At 51.7% G+C, this 27,859-nt stretch overlaps 1 protein-coding gene across 2 annotated transcripts in view; it reads right to left on the bottom strand.

Moving 5' to 3' along the window:
- Positions 1-2,277: 2,277 nt before the first annotated feature.
- PLEKHM2 (pleckstrin homology and RUN domain containing M2) overlaps positions 2,278-27,859 on the bottom strand; it is a 72,403-nt gene continuing 46,821 nt past the window's right edge. Inside the window, exons 9-21 of one of the 2 annotated variants that reach the window (XR_006286506.1) lie at positions 20,014-20,778; positions 19,167-19,236; positions 16,256-16,346; positions 15,716-15,780; positions 15,182-15,270; positions 13,978-14,110; positions 13,224-13,414; positions 12,317-12,382; positions 10,254-10,413; positions 5,160-5,339; positions 4,952-5,068; positions 3,427-4,046; positions 2,278-2,356 (exon numbers count right to left, since the gene is read on the bottom strand). Coding sequence is in view for 1 of the 2 variants with exons in the window: in XM_037881053.2 (XP_037736981.1) it covers positions 3,909-4,046; positions 4,952-5,068; positions 5,160-5,339; positions 10,254-10,413; positions 12,317-12,382; positions 13,224-13,414; positions 13,978-14,110; positions 15,182-15,270; positions 15,716-15,780; positions 16,256-16,346; positions 19,167-19,236; positions 20,014-20,778 (2,065 nt within the window). In the remaining variant the exon portion in view is untranslated. Of the gene's footprint in view, positions 4,047-4,951; positions 5,069-5,159; positions 5,340-10,253; positions 10,414-12,316; positions 12,383-13,223; positions 13,415-13,977; positions 14,111-15,181; positions 15,271-15,715; positions 15,781-16,255; positions 16,347-19,166; positions 19,237-20,013; positions 20,779-27,859 lie in introns of both variants that reach the window. The other variant, XM_037881053.2, reaches the window with a different exon arrangement.

The raw sequence follows: 27,859 nt of genomic DNA, 5'->3' as shown, positions 1-27,859 counted from the left end.
AAACATGCGACTGGATGCAGGAAAATCTGTTACCCCTTCGCCTGCAGCGCTAATGCCGCAGAGTGATTTGCTGGGGCTGGGCCAGAGACTGGCACAACAAATAGGACAAGGGGCGGTGGGTAGGAGGGAGGGAGAAAAATAACCAATAAAAGGGAATTCCGACCCACACCCAGCCAGCTTGGATGTATCTAGCACTGTGCCCAGTCTCTAGCTACGGCCAGGCTGTAAGGCTCGTTAGTCAGTCGCCAAAGCACATTAACTCCCACGACTGGGAATGCTAATGGAGCTGTTTCACAAATGGCTCCTGGTCTTGCTTCACCTTAGGCCGAGCTAGGGTCAAACACTGATGAAACATCTACGCGTATACTCATGTGAGCCGTCAATCCATTAGCAATGTTACAACACACCCAGATGGTCTAGTCCAGGGGTCTCAAACACGCGGCCCATTTCCTGCGGCCTGCCAAGCAGACCGCATCCCCACAGCCAGGAGTGGGCAAACTACAGCCCGCAGGCTGGATCCGGCCGGTGGGACTGGCCCCCGTGGCTCCGCGAGCCCCGCACCACTCCCTGAAGCGGCCGGCACAACGTCCCTGCAGCCCGGGCGGGTGGGGGCAGAGGGCTCTGTGTGCTGCCCTGGCCTCCAGGCACCAACCCCCGCAGCCGGGAATGGGGAACCGCGGCCAACGGGAGCTTCGGGGGAGGTACCTGGAGCAGCGGCCAGGCAGCGCACGGAGCCCTGGGCCCCGCCCCCTCCCCCCGGGCCGCAGGGACATGGTTCCAGCTGCTTCCCAGAGCGGCGCGGGGTCGGGGCCCTGGTGTGGGCAGCTGCCACCCTGGAGCCGCTCCAGGTAAGCAGCGCCAGGCCGGAGACTTCACCCCGAACCCGTCCTGCACCCCGCACCCCAACCCCCTGCCCTGAGCCCCCTGCCGCACTCTGCATCCCTCCTGCAGCCCAACCCCCTGCCCTGAGCCCCCTGCCGCACCCCTCCAGCACCCCAACCCCCTGCCCTGAGGCCCCTGCCGCACCCCACACCCCTCCTGCACCCTGAGCCCCCTCCTGCATCCCAACTCCCTGCCCTGAGCTCCCTCCTGCATCCCACACCCCTCCTGCATCCCAACTCCCTGCCCTGAGCTCCCTGCCTGTACCCCAACCCTCTGCCACACCCCACACTCCCTCCTGCACCCTGCACCCCAACCCCCTGCCCTGAGCCCCCTGCCTGCACCCCAACCCTCTGCCACACCCCACACTCCCTCCTGCACCCTGCACCCCAACCCCCTGCCCTGAGCCCCCTGCCTGCACCCCAACCCTCTGCCACACCCCACACTCCCTCCTGCACCCTGCACCCCAACCCCCTGCCCTGAGCCCCCTGCCTGCACCCCAACCCTCTGCCACACCCCACACTCCCTCCTGCACCCTGCACCCCAACCCCCTGCCCTGAGCCCCCTGCCTGCACCCCAACCCTCTGCCACACCCCGCACTCCTCCTGCACTCCCTGGGGGCAGGGAGGGAGTGGAGTTGGGGTGGGGACTTTGAGGAAGGGGTTGGAATGGGGGCAGGGAAGGGGTGGGAAGAGGTGGGGCAGGGGCGGGGCCTCATGGAAGGGGTGGAGTGGGGGCAGGGCTGGGGGCAGCGATGGGGGTTTGCAAGTGATGCAGCCCTCAGGCCAATGCACTAGTCCTCATGTGGCCCTCATGGTCATTTGAGTTTGAGACCCCTGCTCTAGTCCAAGGCCTGCTCTCCCGGTAGATTAGGAGTGTGATTGTTTTTCCAGTACAACCCCTCGTGTGGACACAGGTGCCTTCTACCCGCTCAGCAGGTGCCCCTTTCTGCATGGGAACCATTGTACCAGTAGGAACCTTACCGACAGAACTGCATGCCCACCAGGGGAGTTCTAGCACTTTAACTTATACTTTTTAGGTATAGGAAGCTGTGCAACAGTCTAGCCCAGACAAAGCCTAGGCAGGCCCAGGGGAGTCCAGCTAAGCACAGTAACGGGGGGCAGGGGTTTTTCTTTTAAAGATTCCTTATATGGCTCAGGGTCTCCTCCTGTTTCAATCTGTGGGCAGAGCCCTTCAGGGCAAACTCTCCACCTTCAACACCCCACTGCTTGGTTCTCAAAGTCCTTCACTCCTCCCAGCAATGGGACCAGCCTCAGTCCCCAGACTGATGATGATCCTGGCCCACAGATTACCAGTGATGGTTTAGAGCAAGCCACAGAGGAAAACCAGCTGCCAATGAGAGAATTCCAGCTCGCCAGACGTCAGCAGGACAGGCACCAAGTTACCAATGAGTATTTATTCTGGGGCAGAGGAAGCAGATGTATATACACGTACATTCAGTCACATAGTTCACCTCCTGAAAAAAAGGCCCCATGAATATATATTACATTAGGTCTCCAACTTATTAAAAAAAATCCCCAAACAAATAAAAACCCCAAACCACTCTCCACAGTGGATAATTGCTGTTACCTTACATGGCCCCAGTTTCATAAGGATTTGCTTTTGCACACAAAGGATTAATAGATATTCCCCCCCCGCCTCCAATATTTGTACTACCTCTCTCAAAGCTGAGATTTGCAAAGCAATCCAGGAGATTTAGACACACGTTCCAGTTAAATGAATGGAAGGCGTTTGTCTAAATCCTCTAGAATACTCTGAAATTCTCAATCCCCATGTGTTTAAATCTCCCTGCTCCTCCCACATTAGGTTGCCTGGATTTGCTTCAGTATTTCTCACACACTTCCCCTTGCCTGTGTCAAATCTCCTAACGACTCCAGCAGCAGCCACTGGGCAAGTGGGTGGAAGAGAGAGGGGCCTACATACCAATGGCCAACATCTCTGATGCTGAACATGCTGCTTGTGCTTCCAGAAGGGGGTTGATTTTGGATCAAGCACAACCCTGCGCTCCAGCTTCTCCCATTCTCTCCCCTTTTAGACATTAGATCAGACCCAGGAACCCACGACCACAGCCCGAAAACTGAGCTAGCCTGGGTCAACTTGTTCTACCTGAGCTACATCTTTCTTTCTTGCTGTGGCTTTGCAGGGCTGTGATGGGACAGGTTACGTGCCCTGGGCAGAGATCTATTACTATCGGAGAGATCTCCTGGGCAGAGAAGACCCAGCCCATGCAGCTCACGAACGGTCAAGGAGAGGTGTTGGGGCGGGGGGATGAGCACCCCTTGAGGTGAAGCAGTGCATTAGTTTGCGATTGTATTAGCAAGGATAAAACATGCACAGCAGCCATTTAGTGTTCCAATCTCACCACATTTACAACCTAACGTGTTCTAAAATGAACAACTAATCAGTACTAATCAGCGCTCGGACCCAGTCTGGTGCCCAATGATGAAACAAGCAAACGCTCTGCCCAGACCTACCCCACCCTCATTAATGTTAGGTTATTATTCCTTTAAGGAGAGAGTAACTTGCCCAGAGGCAGCTGGGTGATGGAGGAGAGCCTGGACCCAGTCAGAGTCTCTGCGAGGCCCGCTGCACAAAGAACTTGATGCAGGTGTCCACGCATGGTGGTTGACCTAGATGAAGCTCCCCTATCTCCCACGCTGTGGGCCTGGTACCATATGGTCCCGCTGCCACGCAGCAGAGAAGCGACGTACCACGGTGCAGGGTGAAGGCTTCCGCTCAACAAGCCCAAGCTTCGCTATGGCAAGCGCTGAGAGGCAGTGCTCGGCCAATCCAGGATTTACCCACATATGCTCCCAGCCAGAGGGACATCACTGGGAACCCCGCCTGCAGCGAGTTCAGACACTGCCAAGGAGAACGTAAGCTGGTTTGCTGAAGAGAGTCCGCCTGCCACCACCAGGACAGGGGCAGGATTGCCCCACAGAGTTAGTGTCAGGGGTGGGTAGGTTAGTTTGTGCCTCTTATAACGTGGGGTTGTGTCTTTCCCTCTGTTAACACCAGGGGTCCCGGGAGTCCCGGCCACGGCACAGGCTGTCGCTGCGCTGCCAGGCGCTGTGGATCAGGCTCAAGGCATCCTCGCATTTCTTCTTGACCGAGGCTTCTTGGATTTCCTTGTGCTGGAGATCAACCTGGAACACCCAGAGAGCCACAGGTCACTGCAGCTGAGTGGCACAAACTGTAACACGGTGTGGGGCTGCGTCAGGCCCGAGGAACCCTGGGGGTCACTGCCCAGGAGGTGGGCGGCACGTGGCCATTTGAGGAACCTCGCCACCACCACAAACTGCTTTGGGTCTCCAGACGAACTAGGGTCTGTGGAAGAGCAGGACTAACAGCGCTGGCAGTGTGGGGGATGGGTTATGTCACCGTTCGCCTCCCCCCACGCTCTCCTGATGCCTCTCCCGCCTGCCCTGCAGTCCTCCCTGCTCTTCCAGTCTTCACCCCAATCCCCCTCACTCTTGACCTATGGCACTCGCTGCCAATTCGGTTCTGGGTCCCCACACCCCAGCTCTGCTGATACCCCTCAGTCCTGCCCCACAGCTCCCACTGTTATCCCTGGACAGAGCCTGCCTTGAGCAGACGCTAGATGGTATAAATTAGCGTCCAACTCCCGCTGGACCCAGGACACACATCACAGCTGACTCATCTCCAATGCAGGCTGTGAGCTGCAGCCTCCAGTGAGGATAGCCACGTGACACCCCCAGCTGTGGGTACTGCCCATCGCTCCCCGGGCACACCACTCGGTGCCTGCCCCCTCAGCAGGCACACAGCTCTCCCCACGGCCACCAAACTCGACCCGCAGAAGGCAGGAGTGGGGGCTGTGTTGACCCAGCAGGCTCAGTGGATCTTCGCTGCTCTCCCACCCTAAGCATGGAAGCCAAGAGTTTGAACCCGACCCAGCTGCAGGCAGATGCAGGCCGACCTCTGCAAGACCAGCCAGCCCCACCCATTCCCCGCAGTCGGGCCTCCTAACCCAGTTAGGGATGCAGGAACAGGCAGCTCACCCTGCTGCCAGCGCTGCCTTGGGCCTGTTTACCTGGTAGATATTTCTCCACACAGTGCTCAGCGCCAAGAGGAACCTCTCCAGTTCGGTAGTGCAACTAAAGTACAGGACCCAGGGGGGCATGAACTGGTTGCGATCCTGAGCAAACTCCTAAATGCCAACAGAGAGGCACAGCGGTTACTTACTGGAGCCAGCTCCCCTTCTGTATGCCTGTCAGGCCCACGCACGTGCCCACACTCACTATTATACAGTACTCCTTGCCGGCTTCCGTAGAGACAGTGGCCACGTCCGGCAGCTCCACGGTGGCGAGCGAGCGGAAGAAGCTCGTCTGGCAGTCCTCGTGGCAGGTGAAGGCCTTCTCATCGGTTATGACAAGGCAGCAGGGGATGCAAGGTGTGGGGACCACGCCCTGGGGGATAACCTGGGGGCAGGTGAAAGGTAAACCGTTAGAACCAGTCACCCTGCTGGCTGCAGGCCACAATGCTCTGCTTCTCATCCAGCCCCAGCGTACGTGCGGGGGTCTCTCTCCGGACGCTGCTGCGTGTGCCTGAGATAGAAGCCACTCCCAGGCCCAGAGCCACAACTGGTGTAAATGACTTCAGTGGAGCCACACTGATCTATGCCAGCAGAGGATCTTGCCCGCCCTCCACTGGCCCATTCTCCAAGATCCTACTCCAGGTCGCCTCTGCAGCTTCAAATCCTGGGCTGTGCACGAGACTCTGCCTCACTGTTTATCTTAAGGATCCCTCGAGAGCTGCCCTTTTGGTCCAGTCACAGAGGCCCTAGAAATGACAGTGCTCAGATGCTCTGGGGAGGGGCTGGACAAGTGTCTGAACAGACAGATGTGCTTCGAAGCCAGGGCCGCTCTGTTGGCTGAGGGGGAAGCAGTGGTTGATTCACCAGCTGCTTCCGTGTCCCAGAGACTGGGCCCCCCAGCCATGCCTGAGCCTGGTCTCCTTCCCGGGAGGACAGTCGTTGCCCCAGAGCACCACGGCTGTCGGCCTGCGCTATGTATCAACACCATGGCAGTATGGAAAAGGGGATCCCTTCAGCATGCGGGGGCTCCTTGAGTCAGGACCCAGGATTGCACAGACTGTCCAGGAAGCTTTTGGAAAGGGTAGGGGACAATTTCCTGATGCAAGTGCTGGAGGAACCAACTAGGGACAGAGCTCTTCTTGACCTGCTGCTCACAAACCGGGAAGAATTAGTAGGGGAAGCTAAAGTGGATGGGAACCTGGGAGGCAGTGACCATGAGATGGTTGAGTTCAGGATCCTGACACAGAGAAGAAAGGAGAGCAGCAGAATACGGACCTTTGACTTTAGAAAAGCAGACTTTGACTCCCTGAGGGAACTGATGGGCAGGATCCCCTGGGAGAATAACATGAGGGGGAAAGGAGTCCAGGAGAGCTGGCTGTATTTTAAAGAATCCTTATTGAGGTTACAGGGAAAAACCATCCCGATGTGTAGAAAGAATAGTAAATATGGCAGGCGACCAGCTTGGCTTAATAGTGAAATCCTTGCTGCTCTTAACCACAAAAAAGAAGCTTACAAGAAGTGGAAGATTGGACAAATGACCAGGGAGGAGTATAAAAATATTGCTCAGGGATGCAGGAGTGAAATCAGGAGGGCCAAATCACACCTGGAGTTGCAGCTAGCAAGAGATGTTAAGAGTAATAAGAAGGGTTTCTTCAGGTATGTTAGCAACAAGAAGAAAGACAAGGAAAGTGTGGGCCCCTTACTGAATGAGGGAGGCAACCTAGTGACAGACGATGTGGAAAAAGCTAATGTACTCAAAGCTTTTTTTGCCTCTGTCTTCATGAACAAGGTCAGTTCCCAGACTACTGCACTGGGCAGCAGAGCATGGGGAGGAGGTGACCAGCCCTCTGTTGAGAAAGAAGTGTTTCGGGACTATTTAGAAAAGCTGGACGAGCACAAGTCCATGGGGCCGGATGCACTGCATCCGAGAGTGCTAAAGGAGTTGGCGGATGTGATTGCAGAGCCATTGGCCATTATCTTTGAAAACTCATGGCAATCCGGGGAAGTCCCGGACGACTGGGAAAAGGCTAATGTAGTGCCCATCTTTAAAAAAAGGGAAGAAGGAGGATCCTGGGAACTACAGGCCAGTCAGCCTCACCTCAGTCCCTGGAAAAATCATGGAGCAGGTCCTCAAGGAATCAATTCTGAAGCACTTAGAGGAGAGGAAAGTGATCAGGAACAGTCAGCATGGATTCACCAAGGGCAAGTCGTGCCTGACTAATCTAATTGCCTTCTATGACGAGATAACTGGCTCTGTGGATGAGGGGAAAGCGGTGGACGTGTTGTTCCCTGACTTTAGCAAAGCTTTTGACACTGTCTCCCACAGTATTCTTGCCAGCAAGTTAAAGAAGCATGGGCTGGATGAATGGACTATAAGGTGGATAGAAAGTTGGCTAGATTGTCGGGCTCAATGGGTAGTGATCAATGGCTCCATGTCTAGCTGGCAGCCGGTATCAAGTGGAGTGCCCCAAGGGTCGGTCCTCGAGCCAGTTTTGTTCAATATCTTCATTAATGATCTGGAGGATGGTGTGGATTGTACCCTCAGCAAGTTTGCAGATGACACTAAACTGGGAGGAGAGGTAGATATGCTGGAGGGTATGGATAGGATACAGAGGGACCTAGACAAATTAGAGGATTGGGCCTAAAGAAATCTGATGAGGTTCAACAAGGACAAGTGCAGAGTCCTGCACTTAGGACGGAAGAATCCCATGCACCGCTACAGACCAGGGACCGAATGGCTAGGCAGCGGTTCTGCAGAAAAGGACCTAGGGATTACAGTGGACGAGAAGCTGGATATGAGTCAACAGTGTGCCCTTGTTGCCAAGAAGGCCAATGGCATTTTGGGATGTATAAGTAGGGGCATTGCCAGCAGATCGAGGGACGTGATCGTTCCCCTCTATTCGACATTGGTGAGGCCTCATCTGGAGTACTGTGTCCAGTTTTGGGCCTCACACTACAAGAAGGATGTGGAAAAACTGGAATGAGTCCAGCGGAGGGCAACAAAAATGATTAGGGGACTGGAACACATGACTTTTGAGGAGAGGCTGAGGGAACTGGGATTGTTTAATCTGCAGAAGAGAAGAATGAGGGGGGATCTGATAGCTGCTTTCAACTACCTGAAAGGGGGTTCCAAAGAGGATGGCTCTAGACTGTTCTCAGTGGTAGCTGATGACAGAACAAGGAGTAATGGTCTCAAGTTACAGTAGGGGAGGTTTAGGTTGGATATTAGGAAAAACTTTTTCACTAGGAGGGTGGTGAAACACTGGAATGCGTTACCTAGGGAGGTGGTGGAATCTCCTTCCTTAGATATTTCTAAGGTCAGGCTTGACAAAGCCCTGGCTGGGATGATGTAGTTGGGGATTGGTCCTGCTTTGAGTGGGGGTTGGACTAGATGACCTCCTGAGGTCCCTTCCAACCCTGATATTCTATGAGTCTATGATTCTATGACCCCACCACTTGATGCTATGGGCACGGCAGACGTCTAAGAGACTACAGTCTACAAAGCCAGAGTCATTTTACAAACCTGGTACCGAGGACCAAGCACTGCCCCAATGTAGAAAGTGACCCCAGAGGGTTCTGCTTCAGAATGATCAGCTACAATCAGGGGGGTTTGAGCCTGGCTCCTTTACGCACGGGATGGATGTGGAGCAGATGGGATCATGGACAAAACAGTGTGTAATTTAGAGATGACGACGATACTGGACTGCAGCCCTCAGGCCCGCCCCCCCCCGCTTGCACGCTTACTGCAGAGTGCTACAGAAAGGTTTCATTGGCTGGCAGGTGAAAGTCTGGAACACTAATTGGAATAGGTGTGGTATGCCCGTAAGAGAGAAGGTGCAGGGCACAGTACTACACAACGGGCAGTGGGACAGATGAAATATCGACACCTTCCACCTTGATTGCCTGGCCCTATCAGGAAGCGTGTCTCCATATGTCCTACTCTTTTCCAGGAATACCTGGGCAGAAAAATCCCAAGAGAAAAAAAAAAAAGGGGGGGGGGAAGAGGAGTGTTAGGATACAGATATTCGGGCCTGCCTGTAAAGGCCTAGACTTTAAGAATGTAGGTCTATGTTTATCATTTAGCTAGTTAGAGAGGTATAAAAGAAAGAATCAAAATCACTGTCTGCCTGTGTAAGAGCCTTCTCTCATGTGACAGTCTGAGGCCCTGTTCTTAAGCTAAGGCCTTTGGCAAAGCAGTGGGAGCAGGGATAAGCTGGAAAACGGCCAGGTCCTCACACATTTCAAACCAGTCATATTGAAATAAGACAATCTGGGGCTGTTAGCAAGGTGATCCGATCTATCACCTCCAGAGAAAGGGAAGAGCCTAGAAGATGTAAAAGGAAATTTAGTTTGATAGTTTTCTGTTTGGTAAGAACTCGCTTATCAATAGACACAGCTGGAAAACCCTTAAGTCTTTATAGATGTAGTTGTGAAATCCTCACTTCTGTATTGTTTTGTCATTATAGTTCCCACTTTGCTATTGTTTATTGGCATGGTCTCTGTCTGGTTCTCTGATTGTTTCTGTCTGCTGTATAATTAATTTTGCTGTGTGTAAACTAATTAAGGTGGTGGGATATAATTGGTTAGCTAATCATGTTACAATATGTTAGCCACTGAATGCATCCGATGAAGTGAGCTGTAGCTCACGAAAGCTTATGCTCAAATAAATTGGTTAGTCTCTAAGGTGCCACAAGTCCTCCTTTTCTTTTTGCGAATACAGACTAACACGGCTGCTACTCTGAAACCTATGTTAGGATTGGTTAGGTAAATTTCAGTAAAATGATTGGTTACGGTATAGCTGAGAATATTAGTATATAAATTAGGGGCAAACAGGAAGTAAGTTAGGATTCGAAAATAAGGAAAAAGGAACTTGGATTTAAGTTTGCTGAAAGTTCACCCCAATAAACATCGAATTGTTTGCACCTTCGGACTTTGGGTATTGTTGCTCTCTGTTCATGCGAGAAGGACCAGGGAAGTGGGAGGGTGAAGGAATAAGCCCTCTAACAGGTTTCAATGAACCCCTGGGAGGGAGCTGGAGAGCCTGGCTCCTTTATGCATGGGATGGATGTGAAGCAGATGGACAAAACGGTGTGTAATTTACAGATGATGATGATGCTGGACCGCAGCCCTCATCTCCACCCCCCCCACACCTCTTGCACGCTAACTGCAGAGTGTTACACAACGGTTTCATTGGCTGGCAGGTTTCCCTTCAGGGTCAGGAAAATGGATCATGGCCTGGCACGATGCAAAGTGGCCCTGTGCCGCACACAGATCAGCGAGCGCACAGGGAGCTGCTCACCCCTTTGGATACGGCCTGGCACAAGTATTGCATCCAGTCTGCCATCTCCTCTTCGTTCTCGGCGCTGAGCTCCAGGGAAGGGCGGTCGGTCAGGATCACCTGGAAGGAGTGGGGGCGATCTGTGGTGTTCGATCGCCGGCACCCGCCACACTGCTCCCCCCTGAAAGGATCAGAAAGCAGAGATCAGAGATTAAGAGACGACCACAAGGGAGGAGAGCAAAGGGCCCAGATCCACCAGGCGTCTGGGCACACTGCTCCAGGGAGGGCAGGACGTGCCTCAACATCACCAGGTGTTACAGATGTTCCTCTCACAGGCCCTGAGGCTCCTCACCTTCCATCAGCCAGAGGACCCCTCATGTGGGGTGATTCCGGGCTTCGTTCTGCCCTTTCCCCCACTCCAATGCACATGAGAAGCCACTGGAAGTGACTGGGAGGTGCTCAGGGCTGTGCTGATTCTTAGCTCTGACGTACGGCTCCTGATCTCGGCCTGGTCGATTCCAAGCTTTCTCAGTGTCTGGCCAAAACTGGGGCCTGGCCGATGACAAGCTGGCTGAGGCTCGGACTGGAGTGGATGGAGGTAATGTTGGGTGGGGGTAGCGGGGTGGATATACCACTGCAGCACTCATTGCCCAAGAAGCTCACAATCCCAGAGTAATTATATCCCTCCAGACACCCAGCTAGCAGCGATGACTCAGGCCTGCTTTGGGCCGTCTCTAGGTAGCTCAGAGTCTGTGGCATTCCTGGTCTCACCATCACCCCAGACTTTCACCACCTCCCGTTAGGTTAGCACAACGCCCTCTGAAGCTTCAGCTGGCACAGAATGCAAACTCGGTGCTCGGTGAAACGAGTCGCGGTGAGTCCAGCATGTCCAGGCCCTCTGAGCAGCACTGGGTCCCCAGGTGCAAGTTGACATGTTGGTTCTAATCGCTATGGCTTAGAAACCTGGCTTCTCTTCCTCTGCACCGTCCGGGAGTGGAGAGCAAGTGAGGTGGGCTAGCAGAGAGCCCCTAGAGGGGCACGTAGAGGTGGGGGTGGGGAAGGTATTTACATGGGAGGGTCCAAACTCAGGGAACACTGCATTGCTAACGGGAATACTCTGCTCTCAGATACAGGTTGGGGCTCCCACGGATTTCACAGGCACTTGTGCACATGCTTAGGCCTAAAGCTTCAAACAATAACTCATTTGCTATAAATGGGGAAACCGAGTCACTGACTAAGCCTCTTGTTCAAGGTTACACAAGGAGTCGGTGGCAGAGCCAGGAATGGAACCCAGGAGTCCTGACTCCCAGATCCCTACCAATTTTGACTTAACACAGAAAGAGAAGAGTTTCTGCCATGTTGTATTTCAGCGACTGATCTCTGCACCCGGGGATCACTGCTAACAGCTTGCCAACCGCTGGGGAATCCCTGTGTAGTTATCCCCAGCAGATGTATGCTTCAAATGATCTTAGCGCTGGATCGACAGTCCTGGGAAGTGGATGCACTTATCTCCAGCACAGTGCAAGTGGCCTCACCTTGCCCAGCTTCCGTACCTCAGTCCCAACCTGCAGGGACCTGGGGGGCAGGCGGGTGAGTCCAGTTTCCATGGCTCATTCGACCGTCAGCTGTCTGTAATGGTAGTCTCTGATGTGGAACACAGACCCCTGCACACTAGGGACTGGCCTGAGGTCTTCCCCCCAACTCATTTCACATAGGCCCAAATGCCCCTCAGATATCACTGACTTTCTCTCCCTGCTGCTGGGAGATCTCAACTGGTGAAATACAGGTGAAAGGCTCCGGCTCGCATTACCAATCATCCAAGACCGTCCACCGCTCTCCGCTTCAGCTTAAATGTGGGCTGCTGCCTTCTCCTGGTGCGAGAGACTGGGAGGTGCAGAGACGTAACACATGTACTTAGCGTACACATCCCTTCCAGCAGACAAAGACACCCTAGCTCACTCCACAGGCCAGTTCTAATGAGACCAAGTGACACGATCAACTGCCTACGGCAGGTACAACTTCAGTAGGGAGAGGAACATTGCTACAGTACTGCACCACAGCTAACATGCTTAGTGCCCACTTACCCCATGTTCACGGAGAGCAGAGGGATAATGTCAGTACGGTCTGGATACTGGTATAAGATCCCATTGCTGCTGATTGGAAACACAAGACAAAGCAGATAACTCAGCTAGTGCCGCCTGACCAGCAACACAAACCTCCCCTCACTTTAGCCCAGCAGCTGTCATATAAACTTCCCTCCTTGCTAGACAGTGGATTCCTGCTGCTAGCACAGCACAGGCTGCAACGGGACTGAGCCACACTGATGCTATGAGAGGCTGGCTGTAGCCGGAGCCCGTGTCCCTCACCAGAACGAGAGCTAAGGAAGCACAGGTCAGCTCTGCACTTGGATATTGGATAAAGTCTCTATCAGGGGACTTCATCCTGGGCTTCAGGACAATAGGATCTTTGGGATTCTCTATCTCTTGCTATCATGGTACAACATTAACAAGGGCAGCAAAAAGAGTATCATTTACATCAAGTGCAGGCTGCCCAGGGCTTAGCTCCCTGGGCTGCTGCTATGAGCGACCAGGACTGGACTCAAGTCCCAGCTCTGGCTCTGCCCCGAGGGGTCACTTGGCTTTACTGGAGCAGAAACAATAATGGGCTCCAAACAACGCCCGATCTAGCAGCCACGGGGGTGGGCGGGAGGGAGATTTGAAGGTGTGAGGGGTGTGGAGAAGGCCCACTCCTGCTCCTGGATAAAAGTTAGCCTTATATTATGGTGCCAATCTGCTAAGATCAATAAGGGTTGACGGTTGGGATGGGATTTCTGGTGTCTTTCCATCCTGAACTCGCCCAGGGGTGTCCAGGCTCCTCCAGACAAGGCTGTTCGTACCAAGCAACAAGGCTTCCCCACTGCATTGCCTTCCCTCAGCACTTCACACTCCAGACCTGTCAGAATGCCCCTGTGAACGCAGTCCCAACTCCCACCTGAGCACCACAAAGCAGGTCTTCCAGTGCTCCTTCCCCAGGTAGGAAGTCCCAGCCTTGTAATGCAGGATGCCTTCTTTAGTGACCGAGTTCTCAGAAGAAGCATAAAGGGAAGGGGCCGGTCCCAATGTCTCATCCATGGGGTCCTCCCAGTGAACAAGGCCATAGAAGCGCACGACCACATCGGAAGCCTGTGAGAGACAGACCAGCAGACTGAGCAAAGGGTTACCAATCTCCCAGGCCTAACAGCAATGGGGCTAATCCCAGGGACAGCAGCAGCCTGGCCTGGGGGGTCCATACCGCAGGAATCACATCTCTAGGACTGGCTGAGAGCCTTAAGGGCCTGGACAGAAAAGGATCGGGCAGCAAGTCAGAGAATCGCTCCTGTGAGGGACTACATGGCACACGGCTTAATACAGTGTAATCATGGTACAGAGCACCTTCCACTGGAGCGTCTCCATGGAGTTCCTAACAACTGAACTCAGCCCAGCCCTCTGCAGGACAGATGGGACACTGAAGGACCCCGCTGCTGAAACTGCAGCCACCTCTGGGGTGGTATGGAGCAGCGAACAGACCACAACAGGGACAGGTGGCGAGGACTGATCTGCACAGTTGAGTTAATATCTGTGGGAAGAGGGCACTGCAGAATAGAGCGCAGGAGCCCAGTAAGAAGCCCCTCTCCACAGAAGGTGCGTTGGTAAGAAGAGATGTCAGTGAAGAAAATATTTCAAGATACTCCTAATTCCCACCTCACCTCGCACTTTGACTCTTGGGCCAGAAACTTGGCCAGCGCCAGCTTCTCCATAGTGGCGTCGGTGAGGATGCTGGGGTACGGCGGCTCTCGGCAACCTTTGATCATGGCTGACTTCAAGGAGACCAGGAAGAACCTGGGGGAGGGGAGAATGGAGATCTTCATTGAGGTCACCTCTCGGACTAACACCCCTCTGGAGCACAGTTCACAAGGAGAGCTGGGATGCCAGCTCAGAAATTATAGTGCAGACTCAATCCTGCAATCAGGTCCAAAGGGGCAGACCCATGCCTCCCACCAATATCGCAAAGGGGTTCATAAGGTTCAACCTACATGGATCCAACTGCAGGATGGGGGCCCAAAGGTGCTAAAGGGTCTTGATATAAAGTAAGAGTCCAAGGAAATGGAAGCTTTGAAGCTGCTGATCCCTGGGAAGGAGCCTGAGAACACTCCTCTCAGGGACCTGAACTTACAAAGCCCCGTTGAAGTAACACACTGGGAAGGAAAACAAACAGAGAACATTTCAACTGGCTTACAAGAGAGTTGTCCAGAGCGCTGCCTAAGAGGTCACATGGGGCCTAAAGAGTCCAAGAGGGCACAAGCCACCTTCTCCCTGCCCAACATGGTGACAGCAGAGCTGCAGATTTGCCAGTGAACTCAAAACCCGACAATTTGTCCTCATCCCTATTCTGTCTGCAGCCAGTCAGTCACAGCCCAATCATGGGGGGAAGGCTAATGTCAAACCTTTCTTCTGCAATAAGAACAGGCAAAGCCATTCACCGCAAAACACAGTCACCCCAGGGGGTCTTGGGAACCAAACAAATGCAAGCAGTGTCAAGATAATTAGAGAGGTATTGAAAGCAGCAGGCCCTGCAGACAGCACGGCATGTCAACCAGCAGAGGGAGCTGTTGGGAGCATTTTGCAACTTTTAATGCAATCGAAGTCAAACCATTTGTGGGGCTAAATTGTTGTAATTAAACCAACCATCAAATCTGAGCAACAGCCCTGGGACTTTTAAACAACAATGAAAGAGAGATCATGAGATCCAGCCCCTCCCCAAATGCTACCCTTAATTAGAATCACATACATTTGCTTCCCAAGTAATTTCACAGATATAAGGGGCAGCCCGGAGGCTCTAGGGGAGTGGCCAACAAATAACCCCAGGCGCATGGAAAGATCAACCCGTTTGCACACAACAGTAGAGCTTACTCTGTAAGGGCCACGTCGGCGGTGTCCAGCAGGAACTGCTTCCGACGGTTGGTGCAGACCAACATCACTGTCTGCTGATCCAGGCCAACCTGTCGTGGTAACACACAAGCGCTCATTAGGGAGGCTGAGGAGCAGGATGGGGACAAGGCTTTGGAAAGGCACCCCAAATGTGCCCTGAAAAGGCCGATGTACTGCTGGCTAAAGGCCACAGGGGGGAGCCAGCAGCAGAGGCTGTGTCGGAGCCCAAGTGGCAGAGCAACAGCTGGGATGGGATGATGTTGGCAGGTAGAGGTGGCACCAGAGGGCCGAGGAGGCAAAGGCGCTTCCCTCTGCATCCCCAGTGAGGTCACCTGCATTGAGGCTGCAAACCTCCCGGCCATGGAAGAGTCGTTCTTCTGCGTCCTGCAACAGCAAGAGGAGAGACAGACCCCGGGGACCGGAAAAGCCAGGCAAAGCAAGAGGCGTTTTCCTTCACATCCCCTCCGCTTCCCCCAGCGCATTGCTGCGCCCTGCGAGCGACAGGCCTGGACTCACCGAGATGTAGTCTAGTTCATTGTACGAAACGGTCTCCTCCACCAAGTACGGCTTTTCTGCTGCTCCTAGCATAGGACACAGAACAGGTGTATGGGCAGAGGGGCAGGACGCTCCCCAAACGCAGCACAGAGATTTGCCCAGATCTCGCCCACCGCCTAGCAGCAGGAGCTCAGTCCGCAGAACTAGCAGCCCAGGGATTCTGAGGAGCAGGAGGAGGGGATCTGAACTTCTAGGGGCCAGAAGGGTTGTCCCTGGCAGACTGGCTGGTGAGGTACCGTGCCTGTCACCTAAGCAGGCCTGCCCCTCTCTGGTTCCCCCAACAGCTGATATGTAGCATTATGAATGTCCTGGAGCCAGCTGGTTGTGGTGTGAACCTATGGGGCAGATAGCCCTTTCCATAGGGGTGTGTACTCCACACGCCACCCTCACGATACATCTAGACTTCTACAGGTAAACCCCCTGCTGAAGACCAAAGACCCCTGCTGGCCTCCATGGTGCCTCCCGAGAAGGTAATTTAGAGAGGCCACTGGGATGGGCTACCTTTCCGGATCAGGTACACATAACAGTCCGTCAGCAGGACATAGAGCAGCTGAAGATTCCCCTCCATGTGCCCAGTGCTCATTCGGATCATCTGCGAGAAGAGGAGAGACGACACATAAAGAACAGAACTTCCATGCTCGCTGCCCACAGTTACCATGGGCGCCCGTGCAGCACGGCCACAATTCCATCTCCACTGTGCAAAGCTACGAGCTTCAGGATCCAGTCAGCACGCGGTGGCCTCCACCATGGCTGACGTGCACTTGGGTCCTCTAGCCTGTGTAATAACCGTGTCCCCAGACTGCGCCACAGCCTTCGAAATGCCCCTGTCTGCAGCATGGCTCCAGGGCACCCTCAGGTCTCACCTACTCCACAAGGCAGACATGCTATAATGGGGCCATGCACTAACGATATTATTCATAGATTCATAGATATTAAGGTCAGAAGGGACCATCATGATAATCCAGTCTGACCTCCTGCACAGTGCAGGCCACAGAATCTCACCCAGCCACTCCTGCGATAAACCTCTCACCTATGTCTGAGCTATTGAAGTCACATCATGGTTTAAAGACTTCAAGGTGCAGAGAATCCTCCAGCAAGTGACCCGTGTCCCATGCTATAGAGGAAGGCAAAAAAACCCCAGGGCCTCCTCCATATTTGGGAGCGGGAAAATTCCTTCCCGACCCCAAATATGGCAATCAGCTGCACCCTGAGCATATGGGCAAGATTCACCAGCCAGATACCCAGGAAAGAATTCTCTGTAGTTACTCAGATCCCACCCCATCTAACATCCCATCACAGTCACAGGCCATTGGGCCTATTTACCATGAATATTTAAAGATCAATTAATTGCCAAAATCATGTTATCCCATCATACCATCTCCTCCATAAACTTATCAAGTTTAATCTTGAAGCCAGATATGTCTTTTGCCCCCACTGCTTCCCTTGGAAGGCTATACCAGAACTTCACTCCTCTGATGGTCCTTTGTCTAATTTCCAGTCTAAACTTCCCGATGGCCAGTTTATAGCCATTTGTTCTTGTGTCCACATTGGTACCGAGTTTAAATAATTCCTCTCCCTCCCTGGTATTTATCCCTCTGATATATTTATAGAGAGCAATCATATCTCCTCTCAGCCTTCTTTTGGTTAGGCTAAACAAGCCAAGCTCCTTGAGTCTCCTTTCATAAGACAGGTTTTCCATTCCTCGGATCATCCTAGTAGCCCTTCTCTGTACCTGTTCCAGTTTGAATTCATCCTTCTTAAACATGGGAGACCAGAACTGCACACAGTATTCCATGTGAGGTCTCACCAGTGCCTTGTATAACGGTACTAACACCTCCTTATCGCTACTGGAAATACCTCTCCTGATGCATCCCAAGACCGCATTAGCTTTTTTCACGGCCATATCACATTGGCAGCTCATAGTCATCCTGTGATCAACCAATACTCCAAGGTCCTTCTCCTCCTCCGTTACTTTTAATTGATGCGTCCCCAGCTTATAACTAAAATTCTTGTTATTAATCCCTAAATGCATAACCTTACACTTCTTACTATTAAATTTCATCCTATTACTATTACTCCAGTTTACAAGGTCATCCAGATCCTCCTGTATGATATCCCGGTCCTTCTCTGTATTGGCAATACCTCCCAGCTTTGTATCATCTGCAAACTTTATTAGCAAAAAGAAAAGGAGTACTTGTGGCACCTTAGAGACTAACCAATTTATTTGAGCATAAGCTTTTGTGAGATGAAGTGAGCTGTAGCTCAAGAAAGCTTATGCTCAAATAAATTGGTTAGTCTCTAAGGTGCCACAAGTACTCCTTTTCTTTTTGCGAATACAGACTAACACGGCTGTTACTCTGAAACCAAACTTTATTAGCACACTCCCACTTTTTGTGCCAAGGTCAGTAATAAAAAGATTAAATAAGATTGGTCCCAAAATCGATCCCTGAGGAACTCCACTGGTAACTTCCTTCCAGCCTGACAGTTCACCTTTCAGCATGACCCGCTGTAGTCTCCCTTTTAACCAATTCCTTACCCACCTTTCAGTTTTCATATTGATCCCCATCTTTTCCAATTTAACTAATAATTCCCCATGTGGCATGGTATCAAACGCCTTCCTGAAATCTAGGTAAATTAGATCCACTGCATTCCCTTTGTCTAAAAAGTCTGTTACCTTGTCAAAGAAGGAGATCAGGTTGGTTTGGCACGATCTACCTTTTGTAAAACCATGTTGTATTTTGTCCCATTTACCATTGACCTCAATGTCCTTAACTACTTTCTCCTTCAAAATTTTTTCCAAGACCTTGCATACTACAGATGTCAAACTAACAGGCCTGTAGTTACCCGGACCACGTTTTTTTCCTTTCTTAAAAATAGGAACTATGTTAGCAATTCTCCAGTCATACGGTACAACCACTGAGTTTACACATTCATTAAAAATTCTTGCTAATGGGCTTGTAATTTCAAGTGCCAATTCCTTTAGTATTCTTGGATGAAGATTATCTGGGCCCCCCGATTTAGTCCCATTAAGCTGTTCGAGTTTCGCATCTACCTCAGATATGGTATATCTACCTCCATATCCTCCCATTTGTCATGCTACCATTATCCCAAAGATCCTCATTAGCCTTATTAAAGACTGAGGCAAAGTATTTGTTTAGATATTCGGCCATGCCTAGATTATCCTTAACTTCCACTCCATCCCCAGCACCACAGCACCTTTCCTAGTGTAGATGGGACCTGCCTGAAGATTCCCTGCTGCCCGGACAGAGAAGGAATACATACGGAGAGGAACCCACCGGTTCCCAGATGCTAGTGTCTCCTTCCCAGCCTTCAGTCAATAACCCACATTCGGCACCACAGCTGCTGTAAGGGAGGCTGAGGAAGGCGTTTGCCTTCACGTGGCCAGTCTTACCCTGAACAGCTGTTCCTCGTTCTCCCGGAAGACATGGATCATCAGCAGCAATAGATGGTTGTTATCCACCCTGAGAGAAGAGAGAAGTGGGAAGGAGGGTTTGATATGTAGGGACCCTTCCCTGCAGAAGTATCTCAGGGGCCCCAAGCGCACCCCCAAGGTGCAGTAGTGGACGCCCTCAGGTCCCAGCAGGTGGTGGAATTATGAGGTAGCACTGCAAGCTCCCGAGTCCTGGGGTGGCCTCAGCTCTGAACTTGCCACTCACCTGTGAGCTGCTCCTGCGGCCGCTGTGCCAAGGGCTGGCAGGGGATGTGGCCAGGGGTCACCGGTGGGAGCAGTGAATATACAGGGTAAGGTGGCTATTCTTGCCCCTCCCTGGCTCCTACCCCCTGCTCCCCACCACTTCCCAGAAAGGCCTGCCTTCGCAGAGGGGAAATCTGGGATGACATGGGTGGGCTGTGCCTCCCCTCTTTTATGGACTGCTCTGTTCAGTTCATATCAAGGCCTCTATCCTTGCCCTAGGCACCCGTGTCAATCACTTAACACCCCACCCCCAGTACCCAGACAAAGCCAACTGCACATCTCAGCTAGCACTAGCCAACTCTTACAGAAACTCCCAATTCCAAAAGGCAGACCCACCCCCGCCCAAAAATCACCCCTCAACTCCCAGCTCCTTCAGACCAAGGAGGGGAGCAAACGGTCTCACACAGCCGCTCTTCTCGCCCATGAAGGGGAAACTTTATCCGGAGAGCCATTCCCCACACTGCTGCTTTCCGGGTCCTGCCCAAAGATCCTCAGAGTCGGAGCTGTCCTGCTGCAAAGACACCCTCTACCCCCTCCGCCTTACCTGAACTCCGATGGATGGGCCATTTCCGACGGGCTGCCCTGTCCCTCCTCCACCCCCGAGTCCTCAGCGCTGCTCAGAGAGGGACTGGGCTGGTCTCCTTTCAGCCTGCTGAGCGCCTCCATGTTGACAGTTTCCGTTTCACTGGCTTGGGTTTTATCTGCCTCCTCCTGAGCGTCCTCTACCGCCTCAGCTGTTTCTCCCTCTCCTCCTTCTTCATCTTGTCCAGCAGCCTCAGGGCTACCAGGAACATATGGCGGTTGGCCAGCCCCTGTAGGGTCATGGTCGCCACCACCTGGCGCAGGAGAGTTTGGACTCTCGACGGTAAAGCGGTAGAAGTCCATGGGGGTCGAAATCCGCTCGATATAGCTGCCAGAGGGCGGCCCATCTGGGGTCTCCTCTGGTATACCAGTCCGAAAGGACTGATCGGGGGGGTCGACGGGGCAGTTCCAGCCACTAGGGTCCAGCTGCCCGTTCAGTTTGTCAATCACTTTGCTCAGCGGCTGCCCCACGCTCTCCATGGAGGTGTCCTTCATCTCCGGGATCCGCAGGCCCAGCTGGCTCAGGGCCGAGTGCTTGCTGCTCTCACCTGGCCTCTCCTGGCCCTCCGGAGAGGGCAGCCTGCTGTCTGTCTTCAGCTCAGCTCCTTCACTCAGTCTGTTTGTGCCACCGTCCCCGCCAGCCTCCGTGGCACTGGGGGCAGGGGGGTTCACCATTTCCTCCAATTTCACCTTCTTTTTCTTGCCGGTTTTCTTCTTTTTAGCTAATCTGCAAGGGGAGAAACCTGCACTGATGTTACCAGAGCCTAACCTTGCCCTCTGTGCCCATGGGAGGGAACCCTGGACTCTCTGGGTCTCCCTCTTGCGCACTTACACCACCCCTTGGGTTATTCCTCATACGCGCAGGGTAGTGTTTCTACTAATCAAAGGATTCGGATGCACAAACAATGGGCTAGAGGAGAAAAGCCCAGGGGTGTATTTTCAGAGCTGAATAGGACGGCACTCAAAAACCCAGCACTTAATCAGATTCAGATGCACACACACAGTGCCTTTCATCCAAGAACCACACTGCCCTTTGCTGCCATTAACTGAAGCTGCACAACACTCCTGTCAGCTTGGAAGTATTAGTCCCCACCACAGATAGGGATACGGGAGCAGAAAGGTTACGTGACTTGCCCAAGGACACTAGGTAAGAGTCAGTGGCAGAAAGAATCCAAGTCTCCCAACTCTTGTTCCCCTGTTCTAAGCACTGGACTTCCCTGCCTCTGGCCAACCCATCTCGCTTGTTGTAGCCTCTCTACTTACTTACAGGGGCAGCCGTGTTAGTCTGTATCAGTAAAAACAACGAGGAGTCCTTGTGGCACCTTAGAGACTAACACATTTATTTGTGCATAAGCTTTCCTGGGCTAGAACCCACTTCATCAGATGCCTGGAGTGGAAAATACAGAGGCAGGTATAAATACACAGCACATGAAAAGATGGGAGCTGCCTTATGAAGTGGGGGGGGGTCAGTGCTAATGTGGCCCATCCATCCTAATTGAAGGCCAATGGCATATTGGGCTGCATTAGTAGGAGCATTGCCAACAGTTTGAGGGAAGCGATGATTCCCCTCTATTCAGCACTGGGTGAGGCCACATCTGGAGTACTGTGTCCAGTTTTGGTCCCCCCACTACGGAAGGGATGTGGACAAACTGGAGAGAATCCAGCGGAGGGCAACAAAAATTATTAGCAAAAAGAAAAGGAGTACTTGTGGCACCTTAGAGACTAACCAATTTATTTGAGCATGAGCTTTCGTGAGCTACAGCTCACTTCATCGGATGCATACTGTGGAAATTGCAGAAGACATTATTATATACACAGACACCATGAAACAATACCTCCTCCCACCCCACTCTCCTGCTGGTAATAGCTTATCTAAAGTGATCATCAAGATGGGCCATTTCCAGCACAAATCCAGGTTTTCTCACCCTCCGCCCCCCCACAGACAAACTCACTCTCTTGCTGGTAATAGCCCATCCAAAGTGACCACTCTCTTCACAATGCATATGATAATCAATGTGGGCCATTTCCTGCAGAAATCCAGGTTCTCTCACCCCCTCACCCCCTTCCAAAAACCACACAAACAAACTCACTCTCCTGCTGGTAATAGCCTATCCAAAGTGACCACTCTCCTTACAACGTGCATGAAAATCAAGGTGGGCCATTTCCAGCACAAATTCAGGTTTTCTCACCCGCCCCCCCCCCCACACAAACTCACTCTCCTGCTGGCAATAGCTCATCCAAACTGACCACTCTCCCCACAATGTGCATGACAATCAAGGTGGGCCACTTCCAGCATAAATCCAAGTTTAACCAGAAGGACGGGGGGGGGGGGGGTAGGAAAAAAACAAGGGGAAATAGGCTACCTTGCATAATGACTTAGCCACTCCCAGTCTCTATTTAAGCCTAAATTAATAGTATCCAATTTGCAAATGAATTCCAATTCAGCAGTTTCTCGCTGGACTCTGGATTTGAAGTTTTTTTGTTGTAAGATAGTGACCTTCATGTCTGTGATTGCGTGACCAGAGAGATTGAAGTGTTCTCCGACTGGCTTATGAATGTTATAATTCTTGACATCTGATTTGTGTCCATTTATTCTTTTACGTAGAGACTGTCCAGTTTGACCAATGTACATGGCAGAGGGGCATTGGTGGCACATGATGGCATATATCACATTGGTGGATGTGCAGGTGAACGAGCCTCTGATAGTGTGGCTGATGTTATTAGGCCCTGTGATGGTGTCCCCTGAATAGATATGTGGGCACAGTTGGCAACGGGCTTTGTTGCAAGGATAGGTTTCTGGGTTAGTGGTTCTGTTCTGTGGTATGTGGTTGTTAGTGAGTATTCGCTTCAGGTTGGGGGGCTGTCTATAGGCAAGGACTGGCCTGTCTCCCAAGATTTGTGAGAGAGTTGGGTCATCCTTCAGGATAGGTTGTAGATCCTTAATAATGCGTTGGAGGGGTTTTAGTTGGGGGCTGAAGGTGACGGCTAGTGGCGTTCTGTTATTTTCTCTGTTGGGCCTGTCCTGTAGTAGGTGACTTCTGGGAACTCTTCTGGCTCTGTCAATCTGTTTCTTCACTTCTGCAGGTGGGTATTGTAGTTGTAAGAATGCTTGATAGAGATCTTGTAGGTATTTGTCTCTGTCTGAGGGGTTGGAGCAAATGCGGTTGTATCGCAGAGCTTGGCTGTAGACGATGGATCGTGTGGTGTGGTCAGGGTGAAAGCTGGAGGCATGTAGGTAGGAATAGCGGTCAGTAGGTTTCCGGTATAGGGTGGTGTCTATGTGACCATTGTTTATTAGCACTGTAGTGTCCAGGAAGTGGATCTCTTGTGTGGACTGGACCAGGCTGAGGTTGATGGTGGGATGGAAATTGTTGAAATCATGGTGGAATTCCTCAAGGGCTTCTTTTCCATGGGTCCAGATGATGAAGATGTCATCAATATAGCGCAAGTAGAGTAGGGGCGTTAGGGGACGAGAGCTGAGGAAACGTTGTTCTAAATCAGCCATAAAAATGTTGGCATACTGTGGGGCCATGCGGGTACCCATAGCAGTGCCGCTGATCTGAAGGTATACATTGTCCCCAAATGTAAAATAGTTATGGGTAAGGACAAAGTCACAAAGTTCAGCCACCAGGTTAGCCGTGACATTATCGGGGATAGTGTTCTTGATGGCTTGTAGTCCATCTTTGTGTGGAATGTTGGTGTAGAGGGCTTCTACATCCATAGTGGCCAGGATGGTGTTATCAGGAAGATCACCAATGGATTGTAGTTTCCTCAGGAAGTCAGTGGTGTCTCGAAGGTAGCTGGGAGTGCTGGTAGTGTAGGGCCTGAGGAGGGAGTCTACATAGCCAGACAATCCTGCTGTCAGGGTGCCAATGCCTGAGATGATGGGGCGCCCAGGATTTCCAGGTTTATGGATCTTGGGTAGTAGATAGAATATCCCAGGTCGGGGTTCCAGGGTGTGTCTGTGCGGATTTGATCTTGTGCTTTTTCAGGAAGTTTCTTGAGCAAATGCTGTAGTTGCTTTTGGTAACTCTCAGTGGGATCAGAGGGTAATGGCTTGTAGAAAGTGGTGTTGGAGAGCTGCCGAGCAGCCTCTTGTTCATATTCCGACCTATTCATGATGACAACAGCACCTCCTTTGTTAGCCTTTTTGATTATGATGTCAGAGTTGTTTCTGAGGCTGTGGATGGCATTGTGTTCCGCACGGCTGAGGTTATGGGGCAAGTGATGCTGCTTTTCCACAATTTCAGCCCGTGCACGTCGGCGGAAGCAGTCTATGTAGAAGTCCAGTCTGCTGTTTCGACCTTCAGGAGGAGTCCACCTAGAATCCTTCTTTTTGTAATGTTGGTCGGGAGGCCTCTGTGGATTAGTATGTTGTTCAGAGGTATTTTGGAAATATTCCTTGAGTCGGAGACGTCGAAAATAGGATTCTAGGTCACCACAGAACGGTATCATGTTCGTGGGGGTGGAGGGGCAGAAGGAGAGGCCCCGAGATAGGACAGCTGCTTCTGCTGGGCTGAGAGTATAGTTGGATAGGTTAACAATATTGCTGGGTGGGTTGAGGGAACCATTGCTGGGTGGGTTGAGGGAACCATTGCTGTGGCCCCTTGTAGCATGTAGTAGTTTAGAAAGTTTAGTGTCCTTTTTCTTTTGTAGAGAAGCAAAGTGTGCGTTGTAAATGGCTTGTCTAGTTTTAGTAAAATCCAGCCACGAGGAAGTTTGTGTGGAAGGTTGGTTTTTTATGAGAGTATCCAGTTTTGAGAGCCATCATGTGCCAGCAATGCCCCTCTGCCATGTACATTGGTCAAACTGGACAGTCTCTACATAAAAGAATAAATGGACACAAATCAGATGTCAAGAATTATAACATTCATAAGCCAGTCGGAGAACACTTCAATCTCTCTGGTCACGCAATCACAGACATGAAGGTCGCTATCTTACAACAAAAAAACTTCAAATCCAGAGTCCAGCGAGAAACTGCTGAATTGGAATTCATTTGCAAATTGGATACTATTAATTTAGGCTTAAATAGAGACTGGGAGTGGCTAAGTCATTATGCAAGGTAGTCTATTTCCCCTTGTTTTTTCCTACCCCCCCCCCCCGCGGCCTTCTGGTTAAACTTGGATTTATGCTGGAAGTGGCCCACCTTGATTGTCATGCACATTGTGGGGAGAGTGGTCAGTTTGGATGAGCTATTGCCAGCAGGAGAGTGAGTTTGTGTGTGTGTGGGGGGGGGCGGGTGAGAAAACCTGGATTTGTGCTGGAAATGGCCCACCTTGATTTTCATGCACGTTGTAAGGAGAGTGGTCACTTTGGATAGGCTATTACCAGCAGGAGAGTGAGTTTGTTTGTGTGGTTTTTGGAGGGGGGTGAGGGGGTGAGAGAACCTGGATTTCTGCAGGAAATGGCCCACCTTGATTATCATACACATTGTGAAGAGAGTGGTCACTTTGGATGGGCTATTACCAGCAAGAGAGTGAGTTTGTCTGTGGGGGGGCGGAGGGTGAGAAAACCTGGATTTGTGCTGGAAATGGCCCATCTTGATGATCACTTTTGATAAGCTATTACCAGCAGGAGAGTGGGGTGGGAGGAGGTATTGTTTCATGGTGTCTGTGTATATAATAATGTCTTCTGCAATTTCCACAGTATGCATCCGATGAAGTGAGCTGTAGCTCACGAAAGCTCATGCTCAAATAAATTGGTTAGCCTCTAAGGTGCCACAAGTACTCCTTTTCTTTTTGCGAATACAGACTAACACGGCTGTTACTCTGAAACCAAAAATTATTAGGGGGCTGGGGCACATGACTTATAAGGAGAGGCTGAGGAAACTGGGGTTATTTAGTCTGCAGAAGAGAAGAGTGAGGGGGGATTTGATAGCAGCCTTCAACTACCTGAAGGGGGGTTCCAAAGAGGATGGAGCTCAGTTGTTCTCAGTGGTGGCAGATGACAGAACAAGGAGCAATGGTCTCAAGTTGCAGTGGGAGAGGTCTAGGCTGGATATTAGGAAACACTATTTCACTAGGTGGGTGGTGAAGAACTGGAATCTCCATCCTTAGAGGTTTTTAAGGCCCGGCTTGACAAAGCCCTGGCTGGGATGATTTAGTTGGTGTTGGTCCTGCTTTGAGCAGGGGGTTGGACTAGATACCTCCTGAGGTCCCTTCCAACCCTAATCTTCTATGATTCTATGATTTCCAACAGTTGACAAGAAGGGGTGAATATCAACAGAGGGAAAATTACTTTTTGTAGTGCTAACGAGGCCAATTCAATCATGGTGGATGTGGCTTCTTGTCAACTGTGGGGAATGGGCCACATCCACCTGATTGAATTGGCCTCCTTAGCACTAACTCCCCACTTGGTAAGGCAACTCCCATCTTTTCATGTGCTGTATATTTATACCTGCCTACTGTATTTTCCACTCCATGCATCTGATGAAGTGGGTTCTAGCCCACGAAAGCTTATGCCCAGATAAGTGTGTTAGTCTCTAAGGTGCCAGTTTATGGAGGAAATTCAAATGTAGAGTGCCTCTAGCTGCCAGTAGAGGGAGCCGTCAACCCACCACACTGATCCTTTTTCTAGTTATAGACACTCCATACGCATGTGGAAGGTGGCATGCTGGGTGCTCATGCCACAGACAGGAACAGGCTCGAAGTCAGGGTTGCTGTTAGTAAGGGCCAGAACATCTATTATCCTGTTCCCATTGGTTGGGTGCTGAGTGTAGGGAGATTCCCCAGAGAAAGCAGACTGTAATCCCACTCCTGCTCACCCGTCTCTCAGCATTGGAGAAAGCCCAGCAGGTCAGAAGCAGCAGCTGTTCCCACCGCCCTTTCCCCCAGCTACCAGGGAGCTGGACATGTACCAGGCTGGGACACCGCAGGCTGAGAGATCCCACAAGTTAAGCAGGGGTAAGAGACTTCTGGGGAGAACCCAGGGTATTACTGCAAGGGGGGGTTAGTGGTTCAGTAGGGACAACCTCCCCTTCAGTCTGGTCTCAATCAGTGCCCTTGCTGGGCTCTCGGAAGTACTGACTTTCTGATGAGAAACTAAACAGAGGTCTTGTGATCACTGGAGAGCCCGTGGCCCTCGCTGCATGCCAGGAGCATCATGTGGGGGTTGCTCTGGAGCGAGGCACTATCGAACAGTAACTCCCCCATCAGACACATTCACAGGCCAAGAAAGCAATACAGGGGTGCAGATTTAAAGGATAAACGTTTAAAACAACATGTGGCTTCTCTGCTGATAATAAATTGTCAGGCATGGTGTGCATCTAGAACCAGTCAGCTGCCCCAGGGCCTGAGGAACGAGATCTGCTACATCTACAGCAAACCAGCTTGTGCCTAGAAACATACAACTCTCACCAGATGGACGTTCCTAGCCACAGGTCAGGCTGTGCCAAGGCTGCCCTGCACATGGCATCTTCATCAGCCTACCAAGGGGGTGGCATATAACCAGCCTCCACTGACTGACGTCCTTCACGGGGTTTGTTTCTAGGCTGGTCAGGCCTCTCGAGGCCATCAGGGAAGAGGCCTGGCAGCCTTGAGTGAAGGAATGAATCAACTGATGGCATTAGCAGTAGGAGGAGGGGGAGACCTGGAAGGTTCAGATCCTGCACCAGGAAACAGCTGATATGCACTGAGCTAAATGCAGGGTGCTGTGCTGAGGGTAATACAGGAGATATACCTGAGATGCGCAGCGGGAATAAAAAGGGGTTAGTATGAAATCAGTATGAAAAGGATTGTTTTCTTAGTGCCAGCCCTGCATGCTCCGGGATCGGAAAGTCAGTCCCAGGGGACCACAACTGTGGCTCTCGT

Source organism: Chelonia mydas, chromosome 18 (assembly GCF_015237465.2).
Source record: "Chelonia mydas isolate rCheMyd1 chromosome 18, rCheMyd1.pri.v2, whole genome shotgun sequence".
Lineage (NCBI taxonomy): Eukaryota > Metazoa > Chordata > Testudines > Cheloniidae > Chelonia > Chelonia mydas.
This window is presented reverse-complemented; position numbering and strand designations above follow the sequence as displayed.